The sequence below is a fragment of the Ctenopharyngodon idella genome, chromosome 17 (assembly GCF_019924925.1).
Source record: "Ctenopharyngodon idella isolate HZGC_01 chromosome 17, HZGC01, whole genome shotgun sequence".
In the NCBI taxonomy this organism is placed as follows: Eukaryota; Metazoa; Chordata; class Actinopteri; order Cypriniformes; family Xenocyprididae; genus Ctenopharyngodon; species Ctenopharyngodon idella.
In genome coordinates, this window is record NC_067236.1 from 18,892,242 (window position 1) to 18,910,112 (window position 17,871).

The window sequence follows — 17,871 nt, forward strand, 5'->3', positions numbered from 1 at the left end:
ATTTTCATCATATTATTAAAATGTTCTGATTTGATTCGTATCAGTTTACATGACCTGTAAGTTTTGGTGCGTGAAACTGGTTTTTGTCGTCATTTATGAAGCATTTAATCATGTGTTTGTCAGAGAGAGAGAGATCAAATGTTTGACCTTTTATTAATATGATCTTTCCACATCTTCATACAAGCCTCTATCTACAACATTATACACCTGTACAACTTCAACAAAATGTGTGATAATTTGGTCTTCACAACTAAACTGTATATAATCTTTCATTCTTCTATCTGATATTATAAATAGATGAATATGAAGAATCTCAGCATTCACAGCAATCCAGCAGAAACATGAACAACAGTGTCTCGTTCGGTCACATTAAATAAAGTCGTTCCACATAGTGGAAACTATCAGTCCGTAAGCGTTCTTATATGTGGAGATGAATGAAGACATTCACCGTGAGGAATGATGCTCTTCTGCATCTGTCACCATTACTGAACTGTTGTTGTTTCACGTATAGTTGCTCTGTTAAAGGAGAAGTTGATGAATGACGTGCATGAGCTAATCTAAACCAAAAATCTGTTTTTTCCATCTAACCTGAACAAATAAACTGAAAGCTTTAGGATTTTGTGATGCAAAATAATTTCTGACTAATCAAGTGTCAGTGTATTTTAGGTGCTGATCAACAACTTTTCCTTCAGTTATTAATTTATAAAGTAGAAATCCTCAGTGTAAAACTGCATGTTTAATGATCATAAAATGTTTAAAACAAAAGATTCAGATGAAGTATGACACTTTTCAAGTACCCACGTACACTAAACGTTCAGACGTTTAACAGAATCTTAAAACCTGCTGACCGCTTGAAAATGAGTTCTGAAGACAAATATCAGTTTATGTAAGAATGATATTTACAGCAGAAGGGTGTAATGGTGACAGATGCTGCTGATGATCGCGTCTCTTCTAGATCAGCACATCAAGTGTGTCTAGTACTCATGGAAGCACATTTATGCCACATACGGAGAAAAAACAAAAATTAAGCTTTTGTAAAACATAATTGACATGAAAAGTCGAAATTATGACTTAAAATGTCAAACAATCAAAAAAGTTCAAGTTCAAAAATTCTAATTCTGACATAAATCAAAATTATGACAATATTCTAGTTGAAATTATAACAATTAAAAATCATAGTTAAAATTGACAAAAAGGTCACAAGTTTGACTTAATTTATATTTTATTTTATAATTATGACTTAGAATATCAATCAACTTTTTAATCACATAATTGAAGTGTCATAAATTCTACTTTATATGCCATAATCATGACAAAAAAATAAAATAAAAATCCAAAATTGACTTGGAGTGTCAATTTTGACTTTTTATGCCATAATTATGACCCAAAAGAAAAAGAAAAAAAACATGACTTAGTGTCAATTTCGACTTTTTGTCATACTTTTGACTTTTTAATCTCATAATTATGATTTAGCATGTAATAATTTCAATTTAGTATGTCATAACTGACAAAAGTCTAAATTATGACTTCAATTTCAACTTTTTACATCATAATTTTGACTTTTTAATCATAAAATTTCGACTTAGTGTCTATATTCTACTTTATCTCATAATTTCGACTTTTCATCTCATGACTTAGCATGTCAATTTCAACTTTTTAATCATAGTTATGACTCATAATTTCAATTTTTTTTTATCTCATAATTGACTTAGTATGTCACAATTTTGACTTTGTCATATATTTTTTTATTTCATAATTATATAAATTCGACTTTATATCATAATGCAGACTATATATGACATAATTATGACTCAACAAAAATCAAAATTATGGCTTAGAGTGTCAATTTCAATTATTCAAATTCAATTATGACTTAGAATGTCATAAATTCGACTTTATATCATATTTTTGACTTTTTATGCCATAATTACGACTCAACAAAAATCTAAATTATGGCTTGGAGTGTCAATTTCAATTATTCAAATTCAATTATGACTTAGAATGTCATAAATTCGACTTTATATCATATTTTTGACTTTTTATGCCATAATTACGACTCAACAAAAATCTAAATTATGGCTTGGAGTGTCAATTTCAACTTTTTATGTCATAATTTTGACTTTTTAATCTCATAAAATTTATATTCTACTTTATCATAATTTTGACTAATTGACTTAGTATTTCACAATTTTGACTTCGATTTCTTAAAATCTCTTTATTATGACTTAGTGTGTCATAACTATGTCTTTTCATGTCATAATCAAGATTTCCAAAGCATTTTTTTTTCGTAAGTGGCGCGAATATGCCTCCATAGTTTCTCGCGTGTTCTTACTGCAGCGATGTTCGCAGACACTGTTCGCGCGCACCCGTCGCTCTCAGTCCAGCTCGATGGAGATGCAGCGGCACTGTTTGACCCGCTGCACGCGTTTTTTCCGGGTCGGCGGCTGCTTGTCGGGGCAGCTGAGGGTGAAGGTCATGGTGGTGAAGCGCTTGGGTTTGCAGAACGAGCACGACTGAAACGCGCCCTCTTCCTTGCGCACGTGCCTCGGGATGTAGAAGGAGTTGCACTGTCCGTAGCAGAAGCGGTTGATGATGGTCCGGCTGATGCAGCCCTCCTCGTGGATGGTCTGTTTCAGCGGCTGCGTCTTACACCAGTCCCGCTTCAGGTAGCGGCGCTCGGTGACGTGCAGCGCCTCCTGGCTGGACTCCAGAACCTCCTCCGAGCCTCTGCTCCTGCCCCTCTGCTCCTGCTGCTGCTGCTGCGGGTTCTGGTCCGACTCGTTCGGGTTGCTCTTGTCCGGATGAGGAATCGCGCCTCGGTTCCGCTTGGATTCGGCCGGACTCGAGAGAAGAACCCCGGCGAACAGCATCGCGCACAGGATCCGAGCGCAAGAGGCCATCGGCACTGACGAGAGAACAGCACATCGTTCAGACACATTCACAGACACCAGCGCTCAAATGATCCACGATCAGGTCCTTTTTCACTTGCAAACGTTTACTTAATCCCTGAATAATCATGTCTCATCCCAGCCTTCAGCGCTGAAATGTGGTTGAAATAGCCTTTTTTTGTTTTTCTTTTGTTTCAACGTTCAAACAACATTGAGACAACGTTTAATTTTAAATAGATCTGCACGTTGAATCAGCGTAATGTCTTCAACAAGTTTTTGATCGTTATCATTAATATTTTTTTTTATATCTCAAATATGGATAACCGTTGGTTTAAATTTTTAAATTTCGTTTTTAAACCAAACGGTTCATTTTTAAAGCCAACGGTTTATTTTTGAACCCAACGGTTTGTCCATATTTGAAACAACTCAGCATTTTTTTGTGTAATAAGAACCTAATTGTTAGTAATTGTATAATAATTAATTATATCCTATACTAAGTTCCTATGTTTTGAGATATAATATAGATTTTTCACATAAATATATATAAATATGATCATGTCTAAAACATAAGAAATATTCATAATTTTAATATATTAAGCACTTAATAAAACTGAATGACAGCAGAATTGTGCAAAGATACTAATTTATCCATATTATTTAAGTACGAGAGCTTTGAAAAATGTTGTTTGGAGAGTCATCATTAGATCTTCAGTTGGTCCAGCAGGACATTTGTGCTGATATAAACTGTTATCTGAAAAAATATAACTATTTCTGTATTAATAGTTCAAACAGCAGATCGTGGAACTTTAGCAACACTAAGGTCACGGGTTCGAATCCCAGGCGCTGCAACTGATCGCATGCACACTGTCAGTGCACTGTACGTCGCTCTGGATAAAAGCATCTGCCAAACGCACGAATGTAAATTTAAAGAAATGATGAAACAGACAGATGCTCCAAACACACACTGATTGATCAGTAAAGGAGTGAAGATCTCTCACCTGTCAGCGTAGATGAGCTTCTACCAGAGAAGATGTTGGTGAAGAGCGGAGCTGTGATCTGTCCCATAGACACACACACACTGACTGTTTAAATGTGACTACATCTCTCCACACTCCAGCCAGACACAATGCAGGAGAATCAGAGCTATCCGCCCCCTCACACACACACACACACACACACACACACACACGGAGGAGGGCTCGATCTGTCTGTCTGGATATCAGACTCCTGCTGTAGAACTTCAGGCCCGTCATGACAGCACTGTTATTTATGGATGGAATAGAAAAGAACCTTTATGGAGTTCATGTTGGTGATAAATGATTATGATGGGTTTAGGCAGCCTGTGAATTCCTATATATATATATATACACGCATATGTATAAGTCAAAGACGAAAAAGGGTATCAAGGGTATTTGGGTCAAGCATCAAAACAATAAGTGTAATACAGCTTTGAATTGTTGTGGTTTTTCAATACATCAATACATGGGTCCTGTTTAATATGATTGTTTTTTTTTTTTCTGAGCAAAAATTAAATATACATTTTTACCATGATTTACAGAAGACACCCACTAAAATGTCATTCAGTGTAACAATCTTGTTAGAGATATTTACAACAAAAATCTATTTATGCCATATTACAGACTAATTACTTTTACCCCATTTGCTAATTACTTGTAATTTTACATGTTTAAACTTTGCCACTATTCTAGGTTTTGTCCGTTTGTCAGCAAGAATTCTTTACTCATTTAAAATGCAAGAAAATTTAGTATGCGCACTTATTCTTTTATATATTTTAATACGTACAGGTCAGAATAAGTATGTTTCAATTATTACATAAATATAAGTGTTACACTGAATGACAATGGAACATTATTTCACCCACATTTTGACATTTTATTCTCCCAAAACTTATTTAAAAACCTTAAAAGTAGACGTTTTACTTGCATTAAATGTGCTTTCTGTGTATATACAATCACTTTTGTACATTTCTATTGATGCGGACATCTAAATGTCTTATATATATATATATTTTAGTGGTCAAATCGATTAGTCACGATTAATCACATCTAACGTAAAAGTTTGTAAATATTTAATAAATATATATATGTGTGTGTGTATATATATATATATATACACATATACACACACATATATTAACAAACTTTTGTTAGATGCAATTAATCAATTTGACCACTAATATATATATGTATGTATGTGTGTGTATATATATATATATATATATATACAATTAAAATGTAAGGGTCAGTAGCACATAAGGATGCTTTTGACCCTTAAAATGTCTACTATTTTCTACAACTATGATTTAATGACTGAAAATATCGAGTACTTTGAATATTACATGAGTGTACATCGCGCCATTTATTTTACCTCATTATTACTTTATTTAAAAAAAAAAAAAAAAAACTTTTTAAAACTTATATTTAAAAGTAAAAATTTTTGATTCAAGAAAAACCTCTTCTAAAATGCCATCGGCGTCGCCTTTGTAAACGCGTCGCAGTCAGTCACGTGACACGCGAGAACCTATGGACGTCAAATTCCAAAAGGCGCCAATTTGAATTGAACTCGCGCGCGAAGATTTGACAGCAACGGCTGCTCCGGTTTCGCACAAAACTATTATTCGACTAAAGAAATATATCACAAGAGTCATGTGAGCTGTTTTTATGATAGTTTTATTGTAATTTTCTTGTCGACGTGTCTGTCCAGTGTTACTAAATGGAAACGAGCAGCTGGGACATTTTTTTCCTCAGAAGAACGACATGAGGGGTGAGTAAATGATGACAGAGTCGGTATTTTTGGATAAACTAATCCTTCAAGAAAGAAATAAGCTGCTATTAATTTATTTCAACAACACATCTGCTCTTGTTTGATTGATTCGGATCCATTAATTCAGTTAATAATTGTTTAGAGTTGGTGTGTTACGTCAGTTTATTCTCAGCATGTGTTTCTCATTCATTCTCTTTCTTGGCTACAAAACAACTGACCACAAATATGAATGTATTGTCGTTTGTCATGGATTGCTTTCTAACATATATACGTGTCATGAACCATGTAAAAACATCTAATAAGCTCAATGTAGGAAAGTCTTTTGTCTTCTGTTTTTCTCAAGGCCAAATTCCTCCCAAATCCCCTCTAATGGAGATGAAAGCATCAGCATCTCGAACCCTTAAATTGTGCTCCATTACACACAGGCGGATGTGTTTGGGTCCGTATGGATTTGTCTCCAGGGGAAAATGAGCCCAGAGATCCACAGATTCCCTCAATCCGGCCCGGGCGACGCATGAATCAGTCCTGCTATCATTGGCAGTGTAATCTGTGCAGGTTAATCCTGTCTAGTTGTGATGTAAATCAGTAAATCTTGATGGCACAGCGCAGACGGATCTATTACGGATGAGATAGTTAGAGGATTAGATTATTCCCCAAAAGAAGCCAAAGCAGGCCTGAAGGATCCTGATCAACCTCAGACGGTTTAAAGATGTTTACAGCTGCAAAAGATGAGCATTTTATGAATATATTGACCTCAGGTGTTTGTACTGATGGAAAGGATTACATCAAAAACGCACACTTGCTCCCAAAAACATTTAACAAGACAAACGCAATGTTTCGATCTACATGCACCTCATCAGACTTGGTTTACAATTACCCTTTCAAAATATTTCAGCTTTATCAAATCATCTTCAAACTCTTCTAAACGCATTAAGGTCAGGTTTGCATTTCCCCCCTCTGTATTATTAGTAAAATGCTGATGTTTGGCAGGAAAATCATTCAAATAATGTGATGTAAGACCAATGAACTTTAATACTGAACCACTGCCCTGTTGAACAAAGTGCGCCACCAGGTGGTGAAGAAAGGAACTTCAAAACATCAGTTGAACACAAAGAGTTTAGTTTGACAACTTCTTGCACAAAAGCAAAACATCTTCATAAACATGAGTGGAAAATAACAGCATTGAGGATTTCACATAAGACCATAATACTGCTTAACATCACATACATTTCCTTGAGTTACACCATCTTTAAGACCTTACAAATGAAAATCAAGTTTTTGCATAAAATATAAATAAAAGGTAAATAAGACACCTTCCCAAAACCATCCAATTCCAAGCATCCATTTTCACTCTAAATACAATTATGATCTATTCTTTCATGAACATCACTCTTCACACTTTCATCGACTCGTCTTTTCACTTACAGCAAAACACTCAAACAAGATCAGTATATTTCAGCAACCCAGAGTGCAATTATGGATTTCAGTTCGCGATATAAAATTACAGGATGGTTTTACTTTCAAACCAAAGCGACCCTGAAATCCAAACCATAACTGATAAGGAAATTGTTTTGATCATTCCGTTATGTAAAAACACTGACCGCACCATTCACCGATCAAACTCACTCTAGCGAAATAAATTAAGACCCCTGAATATATACGTCTGCAGAAAGTGTTTAATGTCTTATAGATCAATGGGTTTCAACGCTGACATCAGTTTTACCTCCGCGAGAGGGTTTTTGGGTGAACCTCTATAGCGACTGTTATCGTTTTCAGACACTTGAAGCAGGACAGACTTGGGATGTTCATCCGCGGCATTCTTATTGGCTGAGGGTGTGTTGCATTTCGTCTTTGGTGCCTTATTGGTAACGTCTTCCAGCGCAACATTTTTGACTGGATTCTTGGGAGGAACTGGAGGTTTGGGTTTTGCAAACGTTGGCTGTTGGATTGAGTGCAAAGCGCTCTCTAAACTCACAGCCTTCATCGGACTGGCGGCACACCAACCCATCCTGACGTCCTTCCGGCTTCCAACCAAAGAGTTTAACCTCCTCACGGACTGTCGGACCGGCGTGCGCTGGAACTTCAGAGGAGATCGGACCACTTTGGCTTTGGGAGAATTCAGCGTCATCATGTTGAACAGTTTAATCTGCTCGGCAACTTTCATTCGGCGCATTTCACTAGCGTTAGGATGGTTCTGCGAGTTGTCTGCTTCGCTCTTATTTACCAATAATGACTCACTTGGTAGAGACGCGTTGGCATTCGTTTGCGTTCTTGCTGCATATGGAGTCGATTGGACCCTATTGGAAGTGTCCAGTCGGAAAGCCACAGGACTTTGGATGTCCAAAGCATCAACCAATTGACTGCAGTCCGCAGAACATCCAGTGGCCTCTTTTAGGAAATCCCTGCTTTCATTTTCCAGCCAAAGAGACCCGTTAAGACTGGTCTCCCCAAACCGTGTCGGTCCACTGTCAAACAGAGTGCTGTCTATATGTAGAGGCGACAAAGGAGCAATCTCGATTTGTCCGAATGTCACATTGTGCTCAGATTCAGACACTGATTTGTGTGCGGTTTCCGAGGGCAAAGCCACATCAGAAGAAACCGCTTCAGAGTTTGAACCAAGGTTGTCCTGTGGTTTGTCGTGGGTCTGCTGTTGAATGATGCTGTGAAGGTCACTGCCAGACTCACCGAAAGCTTGTTTGATTTTCAGTAGCGTGGGTCCAGTGTTAGAGCGTTCTTCACTGAACGAATCCAAGCCGTCACAGAGGATCTTGGGAATACTGCTGGCCATCAGAGGTTTGCACACGTCGAGCGCGGGCTCGGAGCGACAGCTGCTCACGGGCGTCTCAGAGAATGAATCTGTTGGGAAATTCAGGCCAACATCAGGAGTGTCTCCGCTCCACACGCTCCTGTGGTCCGCTGAGTCACACTGTGGGGTCATCAGGTTATCCTCGGATTTACTGATGAACTTGGAGCCTGTGAAACAAACATGGACAATATAACAGTCATAAATATCAGATCAAAAAAAAAAAAAAAATACAGCAGCTCAATGCAGAGAAGATCTAGAAGGACATCTTTGTCCAGTGCATGTTTAGAAAGCCATGTAACGCTAAAAGAAGTTCAACTTTTTCTGGAGAAATGTTTTTTTTCTTTAAGCGCAAAAAGTACTCTGCTTCGCCATTTTGTATTAAACATGATGCTTTTTTGTTCATGATTGTTTACGCTACTTACGAAATTATAAATGTCATGTTATTTCATTGCTTTGAATAAACAATTTATTGAGGTGCATTAATATTTTGCTCATTGCGCCCTCTTGTGTCATCAGGAGAGAAACCAAAAGCTTTTTTCCTCTAACTGAAATTGTCTTTTACAATATAATCCCAATATATATTTAAGTAAAAACTGTAAACTTTTAAACTGTAATTTACAGTCTTCAGTGTCACATGATCCTTCAGAAATCATTCTGATATGATGATTTGATGATCAAGAAACAATTCTGATTATTATCAATGTTAAACAGTTGTGCTGCTTCAGATTTTTGTAGAAACCATGATACACTATCATTCATAAGTTTGGGGTAAGATTTAAACAAACAAATAAAACAAAATTAATACTTTTATTCATCAAGGACACATTAAATTGATCAAAAGTGACATTAAAGACATTTATAATGTTACAAAAGATTCAATTTCAAATAAAAGCTGTTCTTTTGAACTTTATATTCATCAAATAATCCTGAAAAATAAAATGTATCAGTTTCCACAAAACTATGAAACAGTTTTCAACATTGATAATAATCATAAATGTTTCTTGAGCAGCAAATCATCATATTAGAATGATTTCTGAAGGATCATGTGACACTGATTCTTTTCTTTGGAATGATGAATCTTTCATAAGATCAGAGTAGGGTCAATTCTGATGTTGACCTTCAAAGCTGTGATTAGCATCTGTAGGAAAATCTTGGCATATTAAATAAAAACCCAAAAACACTGACCTTTTGAGGGGCTCTTGTTCAAAACAGCCAGATTAAACTCCTTGGTGAAGTGAAAACCAGTACAGCTCTCTTGTGTTGCTAGGCGCCAACCTATGACCTCTGACCTCTTTGGCCCCAGTTGTGAATGTGTAATGATGTTCTGTTGAAATAGAGGCAGCTTCTTTTTACTCTCTTTGGTTTGTGATTGTTTGAGTGTTGAATTACGACAGAAGACAGAAAATACTGATAGTAAAAGCGTTTCTGGTCAATCATCTTTTTTTATTTGAGCATATACACATGCATAAAATAATGACCATGTCAATAATGGCAAGGAATAACCCAAAACCACAAGAATACATTTTAATTAGAAAAATAAAAACCGTTATAGTATTAATATTCGTTTGTTCTTAAAACATTTTATTCTACAAATATTTTTAGTAATATCAGGTATAAAATCATAAAGATAATTTCTTCTCCTAAAGTCACAATGTTACAACATTGGACAACATGTGCAATATTAAGCATTGATAACACAAATATTAGAACAAACAATCACATCAAATCAATTATCTTAGTGTCATAAATCTATTAACAATGTAAAACTGTCATTTTCTTGATTGCACCAGTTCAGTCATATTAGTCTTTTTTCGCATAAAAACCAAACCATGCGCATGAGTAAAACCCTCAAACTAAGACTGTTAAAGAATACATTAATATATTTTCATTATTATTGCCATTTTCTCAGATCTTCTGCATCATTAATAGCAGCATGTACCCACATTACACTGCCACTAGATGGAGCGAGAGACTTCCACCCATCAACAGGATATAACAAAACTCCTCGATTCTGTTAACATTACTTCTGATACCAAGTGCTGTATTATCCACCCATTAATATGTATTAATACAATACATCATGCAAATTATAAACATGCAAATCACGGCTGCATAGAAAAGCGCGGTTGATTGTTCAGTCTCTGGTGGAGGTTGACAGAGATGATGTTTCTGAACTTACAGACTCGCGGCTGGATTTGCCCAGACTGAAGCGCAGACGGAGAGATTTCCTCACAGGCTCTTTCTTGGCGACTCTGGGAGAGAAACAGCCTGCCTTCCCTGATTCGACTCTGAAAGAAACAAGAGAAGCCAATCATGATGAGAAATGGTCGTTTTGAATGTCCGCAGATACCATCAGCATGTCCGAGACTCATGTCAGTAAACCTTTAACACCCCAATAAAACTAGATAAAGTTAAGGGTCAGTTCACCCAAAAATGAATTACCTCAAGTCATTCCAAACTCCAAAGACAAAATAAGACATTTTTAATGAAACCTGAGAGGTTTTGTTCCCTCCGTTGAACGAAAAGATCCAAAAGGTTGTAAAAGTGTCAAAACAAACACATATTTATTGAGCGGTTTAATCCAAGTCTTAAGAGACACACTTTTATATGATGAACATATTTAATTTAGGCTTTCATTTGCATCTAAATGATCAGAAGAAACCTCATTGAGTGAATGATTCAATGACTCACTCATGAAGACTTTTCACGACTGGACGAATCAGTGTTTTTGAACTAATCTTTAATGTTTCAATGACAAAGACATATTTTAAGTCACTTGTCGCCACCTGGTGGCATAATGTAATCGTTACAATCATTATTTGAAGAGCCAAGCTCCGTTTTAATCGCTTCCGTAGACGTCAAAGTTTAAAATTCAGATATAAACACTTATCCCAGTACTTCTGTGATAATTTCAATATTTGTAACAGAAATAACGATACTTGTAGTTGAAAAAACACTTTGTGGAGCTGTTTCATATCTACACGACAACAAGATCTGAATGTTTCAGTGTTTACAAAAGTCAATGACTCATTTTCATTTTTGGATGAACTATTCCTTTAAAGAACTTTTGCATCCTTATTGAAACAAAAACACTATGAAGTGCCAAAAATCAAAGACAATCGCCCCCCAGTGGTGAACCATTGAAAATTCGAAATGTTTTGAAACGCTTATGACGCAACGAAGCCTCGTTTACTGAAATCACGTGACTTTGGCAGTTTGATACAGCGCTGAACCACTGATTCAAAACAAAAGATTTGTAAAGTTTCATGAAACAGTGTTTCAAAATTGCCCATCACTAGAAATTGTTGAATAAAGTCTTTTAAATTCGCTTCATAACATTAAGGTTGAACCACTGCAGTCACATGAACTGATTTAAATACGTCTTTAGTAGCTTTCTGGGGATTTGAAAGTGTTAATTATCTTGCTGTCAATGCAGGCCTCACTGAGCCATCGGATTTCATCAAAAATATCTTAATTTGTGTTCGGAAGATGAATGAAGGTCTTACGGGTGTGGAACGACATGAGGGTGAGTAATGACAGAATTTTCATTTTTGGGTGAACTAACTCTTAGTTAACTAATAATCACAACAAATACAGATGAGAGTATTATCATACCTGCTCACGCTGTGGTCTCTCAGTCGTCTGCTCTTTCTCCGGGCAGAACTGGTGGACAGACGAGAGTTTCTGCCCACAGAAGACAGTAAACCGTTGTGAGACGAGTCCAGAGCTCCCGCCGCACTGTGAGCTGAGAGAACACGCCAACAAATAAACATACAGAATCACCCAAAAAACATTTCACACGAGAGTCGTCCAACATGGCGTACAACTCACCTGATCCAGGCGTAGATGCTCCTCCAAACAAAGCGTTTGGGAACAGCTCCAGGCCGAGGTTCTTCTTGATAGACCTGCGCTTCTTGTTGGAGAACCCGTGAGTGTGTGCCGACTCCTGCGGCAGTTTACGCTTGGAGTTCGGAGTTATGATGACAGGAGTGGCCATGGAGAAAACTGAGGGAAAAACACTTGAATTTACTCAGAAGTACTTGAGTTATTATTAAAAGGAGAGTTTGACGTTATTCTTCCATAAGTGCTCAGGCTATAGATTCGACAAGGAGCTAAAGGAGCCGTTTCAAAGCAAAAGTTTCAGAATGACAAAGTTTTGCGTAAGCGTCTGAGAATAGAGCAGAAATCATTTAAACAAAACTAGAGGCAACATTCTCATAAGCGCCGAAAGACAAACTATCCATGCCGTGTCATGAGGAAAACAAGAACAAGTGGAGACATGACGCACGAAAGTGGGCACACTCAAAGCCATCTCAAACTCAATAAATAAGCGTGTTCATTACACTTAGGATGTGAAGATCAGAAACTCAAGCTGATCTACATGCAGTGAAGTCTGATGAGAACATTTACCCACCTGCTCCATCAGACTGAGGGGTATTTGTTGGGGTTCTACCTGTTTTAAACCTATTCAGAGCTCCATTTACCACATCTGGAATACAAAACACACCCACTCAACTAAAAAAAAGTCTGATTATATGCCTTCAAATCATTATTAACCGTATCCACTTCTCTTCAAACCAGTCATGTGATGAAACTATGATCAAATGACGATCCTCTCCGAGGGCACATTATGACTTTAGACGTGGTTCTTACCTCCTAAACTGCGTCTGTTGCTTTTCTTCAGGTCTGAGTGAGCGTTGCTTTCCTCTAGAGACACAGAAGATGGAGAAAACACGCCAGCATCACATCCCAACATGGCTGGAACCTTCTCCATCAGGAACTGAGGAACCACACCTGTGAACAACCCAACAGCAGCTCCATCAGGTGGGTTAGCTTTAATGTTATCACATTCACTGCACATTCAAGTCTCAATGTTGTTTTTGGGCTCTACTAGAACAGGTTCATTACTTTCCTCATATTCTCCATTGTTCAGCTCCTCTCTTCCCAGTCTGTCAGTAACGCTCTGTTTAATTCCTGTCTCTATGAAGCCCCTCCTACTGAAAAGCACAATGTGCTCTGATTGGTCGGCTGGAGCAGTGTGTTGTGATTGGTGTTTGGGAAATGTCCCGCCCCTTACCATAACCTCCAGTTTCAACACACTACTAACTAACTCAACCAGGCCCCGCCCCTTTATTCTGAATGATTTAAATGAGGAATATTGTGAAGAAAACTCGAGATGGAGGCGTTTCAGGGAGTTCAGATAATAGACCTAAAAGAACTAATGTTTTATAACATACCCAGGTGTTGAGCGTTATCTATGAGACTCTGCACCGCCGCTGCCTGATGCTTGAGTCTCTTCTCTGTGCTGCTGCTCATTTTCTCTCCTCCGTCTCCACAGTGGAAGAGATTCGGTGCAAAGATGACCGAGAGATTACTGCTGTCCATCTTATTCTCAGCGCATCTGAAATGAAGGAGCAATACACACACCGAATGAGCAATACACACACACACTTTACATGTGTTTAAACACAAAAGAGCCTCTAAACCACTTCTGAAAAGATCCTGCTATTCAGAGCAAGACATCAATTAACATAACAAGAGATTTGAGACAAACAGAGACATCGTACCGCTGAGAGACGGTCTTCAGGAAACTGAAGAAGTAACGCAGCGTGTTTAAGTTCCTGTCGGGCAGCACGCAGGACAGCAGGACTGTGGCCGAGGTCCTCTCCTCCTCCGTGGGCAGCTCCTGGGCCTTCAGGAAAGCACTGTGCAGGTCTACGGAAAGAACCGGCTCAGGAAGCTCCCTGAAAAACTGTTTGAGAAGTCCAGCGATGTCCAGCGGGAGAGCAGTGGGCAGACAGTCCTCACCCTGGTCCAGTTTGGCCTACAGGGTCAAAACAATACAGCCGCTGTTCAATAATGCCACCAGTCACAGTCTCTGCAGTGAACGAAAGCAGAGGTCACGCACTCACCCTGAGGCTCTTGACCCGCACGACTGAGCCGGACTTTCTGAAGAGGCCTTCTGTGTCCAAATGACCCATGAGGCTCGTACAGGCATCTACGACAAAGCTGAAAGAGATCGAGACACATGAACGCCACTTACACATGCAGGGCAAACATAAAATTCATAAAACTGGATAATGATGATTAAATATAAAATAAAAATAAATTATAGTGAAACACAGGGCAAATAAATAAAATACAAAACAATACTAAAATACAGGGCAAAAAATACGATATAAAATAATAATAAAAAAATATAATGAAATATAGAGGAAAAAAATAAAATAAAGTGCTAATAATGAAATATAGGGCAAATATATCAAATATATTTTACTATAATTTTATAGGGAAATATAGGGCAAATAAATAAAATAATATTAAAATTACATAAAAAATAAAATATAGAGAACGGGGCAAATAAAATATAAAATAATATTTCAATATAATGAAATATAAAGCAAAAATATATATTTTGCTATCATTTTAAAGGGAAATATACATAATAAATATATAAAAATAAAATATAAAATAATGAAATATAATGAAATAATGCAAATAAATAAACTACTAAAATGTAGGACAAAATAAATATTAAAATAATACAATATGAAGCAAATATATAATATATTTTACTATAATTTTATAGGGAAATATAGGGCAAATAAAATATAAAATAATATTAAAATTAAATATAAAATAAAAAATATATAGTGAATGGGGCAAAAAAATAATATATAAAATAATAATTAAGTATAATGAAATATAGGGAGAAAATAGAATATATTTTACCATTTTATAGGGAAATATAGGGCAAGTAAATATAATATAAAATAATAAAATTAAATATAAAATAATGAAATATAGGGCAAATAAAATACTAAAATGTAGGACAAAAAAATAAAATAATAATAAAATAGAGCAAAAAATAAAATAATAATATATAATACTAATAAAATATAATGAAATATAGGGCAAAAAATAGAATATCATTTTATAGGGATATATAGGGCAAATAAAATAAAAAAAATAATAAAATAAAACATAGGGCAAATAAACAATAAATAGTAAAATTAAATATAAAGTAAATATCTAAAGCATCTGCAACAATTAGATCATTTGTTTTATTATTTTATTTGGCAGATGTTTTGCCATTCATATTTTGCTTATTTAATGTTTCCTTTTACTACATGGTTAACTATCTAACCACAATCCATAGATCACACTGCACTCTGTAAAAACATTATTGTGTTTCTGAGTGCAATCTGAACATTCACCTTGAAGATCAATCATGCACATGCATCAATCGTGGCGTTTAAAGCCGTTCACACCAGTAGATGGCTGTGGGGCGTATACATGTTTTGCATCAAAAGACGTTGCAAGTATGTGATAAATGGTGCCGTTGAGACTTAAAGCCATCGTTCACCCAAAAATGTGACTTTTGTTCATCTTCAAAACACAAATAATGATATTTTTTTAATGACATCTGAGTGATTTCTGTCCCTCCTTAATTTTTTTGAACGAACAGACTTTCAATGGAGGGACAAAAAGTTCTCAGAATTCATAATTAATGTACGTAATTAATAACAACATTTTAGCAGAACTAACCCTTTAGGTGGGTGTGTTTAAAAATAAATCAGGTTTTTTTTTTTTTTTTTTTACACAGGAATGATTTTGGTCAATTTTGATTGTTTTAAACTCTGAAGTCTATCACAGCCCTCAGCGTTAAGTTCTTACAAACATTACAAATATCAAAATGCATCTGTGTGCAAGTAAACAAGCGTTAGACTCAGTCTTACCAGGGTACGTCTCCGTAGTCTAACACATGACAGTGTGGCAGACCTTCCAGCGCAACCCCAAACACCCTCACCTGGAGAAACAAGAAGGATCTGTTCAGGTACGGAGAACAACTGAAGCTCTGTGTGTTTGAAAATCAACAGCATTTCCCTTCATGATTCACTTAATGTCATTTTCACACAGCTGGCCTGAAGAAGAAGTTACCAGAGGAGCCAAACATGGGCACAAATCACTGTCATGTGACCAGAATCAACTCTTAATGTAATTAATCACATTTGATACACAAACATGCCTAGAATACTGTCACGTGTTACTGCAACATTTTCTCTTAGAATCACATTTTTGTGTTTAAAATGTGTTGATTCATCACTTTATTACAGTGAACCACGTGAACAGGAAGTTGATCAACCATTTGGTGTGACAGTGACTAGATTCTCAGATGAAAAACTGTGACCAGGAAGAAAAACGTTAAACATAATTTCGACTACTGAATATTGAACATTATTAATAATAAAACACACAAAGGTCCGGTTGCAGACCGTTTCAGTAATAATCTGCAGATCTAGACAGCATTCAAGGATGTTATTATTTGTATATTCCTGTTTATTATTAATAAATGTGACAAAAAATAGAGCATTTCGGGAACTAACTACAGGTAAATGCTGCTGTCTAGATAGGAAGCTCACTAATTTTGAAACACCGCCGCAGATTGACAAAACAATCAGTGTTTATATGATAAAATCACATGTTTTATGAACTCACCGTGTTCGCTGAAGTCTGTTTATTTCTGTTTTTGTTCCAGTTTTTAATTTTTATTCCATAAACGGACCGAAGATGCTGAACGACGGCCAGACGAACCACATTTCTCTCCAAAACCTTCATGATGACGTCTAAAAACCTTTAAAACGACTCGAAATATGAGGCTTATAGGCTAAAAAGGTGCTTTAGGTTTAAAAATAACACGTTACGGATGTTTAATACACAAACTCTGATGGTTAGCTTATTTTTCTTCGCGGTTCCGCCTGACACATTTCAATAAAAACAACCGATCAAAGTCACCAAACACCTCTCATATCAAATGTCCCGGCTCTGCTGCGCCTAAACATCATTTTATAAAACAAAATAATGCGCCTTTAAAAGTCTAAACGTCGCCATATAGATCCAGTGTTTGTTTCTGTCTGTCGCTTTATTTCCCGTCTTCACAACGGCAGCTCGGAAAAGACGTTCAAATTTCGCCCTGCCTACGTCACTCAGGCGTTTCCTGCACTCTGATAGGGCTGGGAGTAGTCACGTGAGGGTTCCTTCTCAGATGACCCCGCCCCCTGTGCGTCCCTCTGCGCGTGATTGATGGCGCAGCAGATGCTCGCGTGTTAAAGCGACAGTACAACATAATCTGACACGAACAGCGCCAGCTGCTGAAAGCTTTGCAAAACAAGTCAGTACTAGTGTCAGATAATTGCCCATATCAGTAGTTTTCAGAGTAATTAAAATAAAGGTTGATTTTGAAAACGTACTACATTTTTATATGTACCATAGTACTGATTTTTGACGTCGTACAGCGCATTATATTTTCTTTTAAGTTTAGGAAATATACTGTGATATTCTTTTAAGTACCATGTAAATGTGGTGTATGTAATCAAAGTACCACTTAACTTT

At 36.6% G+C, this 17,871-nt stretch overlaps 2 protein-coding genes across 4 annotated transcripts; both read right to left on the reverse strand.

Moving 5' to 3' along the window:
- Positions 1–137: 137 nt before the first annotated feature.
- On the reverse strand, positions 138–4,491 carry grem1b (gremlin 1b). Its single transcript, XM_051869176.1, has 2 exons — positions 3,887–4,491; positions 138–2,905 (listed from the first exon to the last, which is right to left on the reverse strand). Exons 1-2 carry the CDS (start codon positions 3,951–3,953, stop codon positions 2,376–2,378), a joined length of 597 nt encoding a protein of 198 aa, XP_051725136.1. The 5' UTR covers positions 3,954–4,491; the 3' UTR covers positions 138–2,375.
- A 2,190-nt stretch (positions 4,492–6,681) lies between these two features.
- Positions 6,682–17,462, reverse strand: arhgap11a (Rho GTPase activating protein 11A). 3 transcript variants are annotated; one of them, XM_051869163.1, is made up of 12 exons: positions 16,978–17,461; positions 16,218–16,288; positions 14,391–14,487; positions 14,046–14,302; positions 13,716–13,879; positions 13,132–13,272; positions 12,893–12,967; positions 12,310–12,483; positions 12,094–12,223; positions 10,658–10,766; positions 9,664–9,802; positions 6,682–8,645 (listed from the first exon to the last, which is right to left on the reverse strand). In XM_051869163.1, exons 1-12 carry the CDS (start codon positions 17,095–17,097, stop codon positions 7,357–7,359), a joined length of 2,766 nt encoding a protein of 921 aa, XP_051725123.1. In that variant the 5' UTR covers positions 17,098–17,461; the 3' UTR covers positions 6,682–7,356. The 3 variants fall into 3 exon arrangements, with proteins under 3 accessions (XP_051725123.1, XP_051725124.1, XP_051725125.1); XM_051869164.1 differs by lacking the exon at positions 12,893–12,967 and having other exon boundaries at positions 16,978–17,462; XM_051869165.1 differs by lacking the exons at positions 6,682–8,645; positions 9,664–9,802 and having other exon boundaries at positions 9,901–10,766; positions 16,978–17,460.
- Between the last annotated feature and the right edge of the window lie 409 nt (positions 17,463–17,871).

Bases quoted from the DNA above. Each gene is read 5' to 3' on its own strand.
- grem1b (XM_051869176.1), bottom strand. From the start codon at position 3,953: ATGGGACAGATCACAGCTCCGCTCTTCACCAACATCTTCTCTGGTAGA. The intron at 2,906-3,886 runs GTGAGAGATCTT...TTCTCTCGTCAG, and splicing joins AAGCTCATCTACGCTGACAG to TGCCGATGGCCTCTTGCGCT.
- arhgap11a (XM_051869163.1), bottom strand. From the start codon at position 17,097: ATGAAGGTTTTGGAGAGAAATGTGGTTCGTCTGGCCGTCGTTCAGCAT. The intron at 14,488-16,217 runs GTAAGACTGAGT...GATCTCTTTCAG, and splicing joins GACTACGGAGACGTACCCTG to CTTTGTCGTAGATGCCTGTA. The intron at 10,767-12,093 runs GTATGATAATAC...TGTTTCTTTCAG, and splicing joins AGAGACCACAGCGTGAGCAG to AGTCGAATCAGGGAAGGCAG.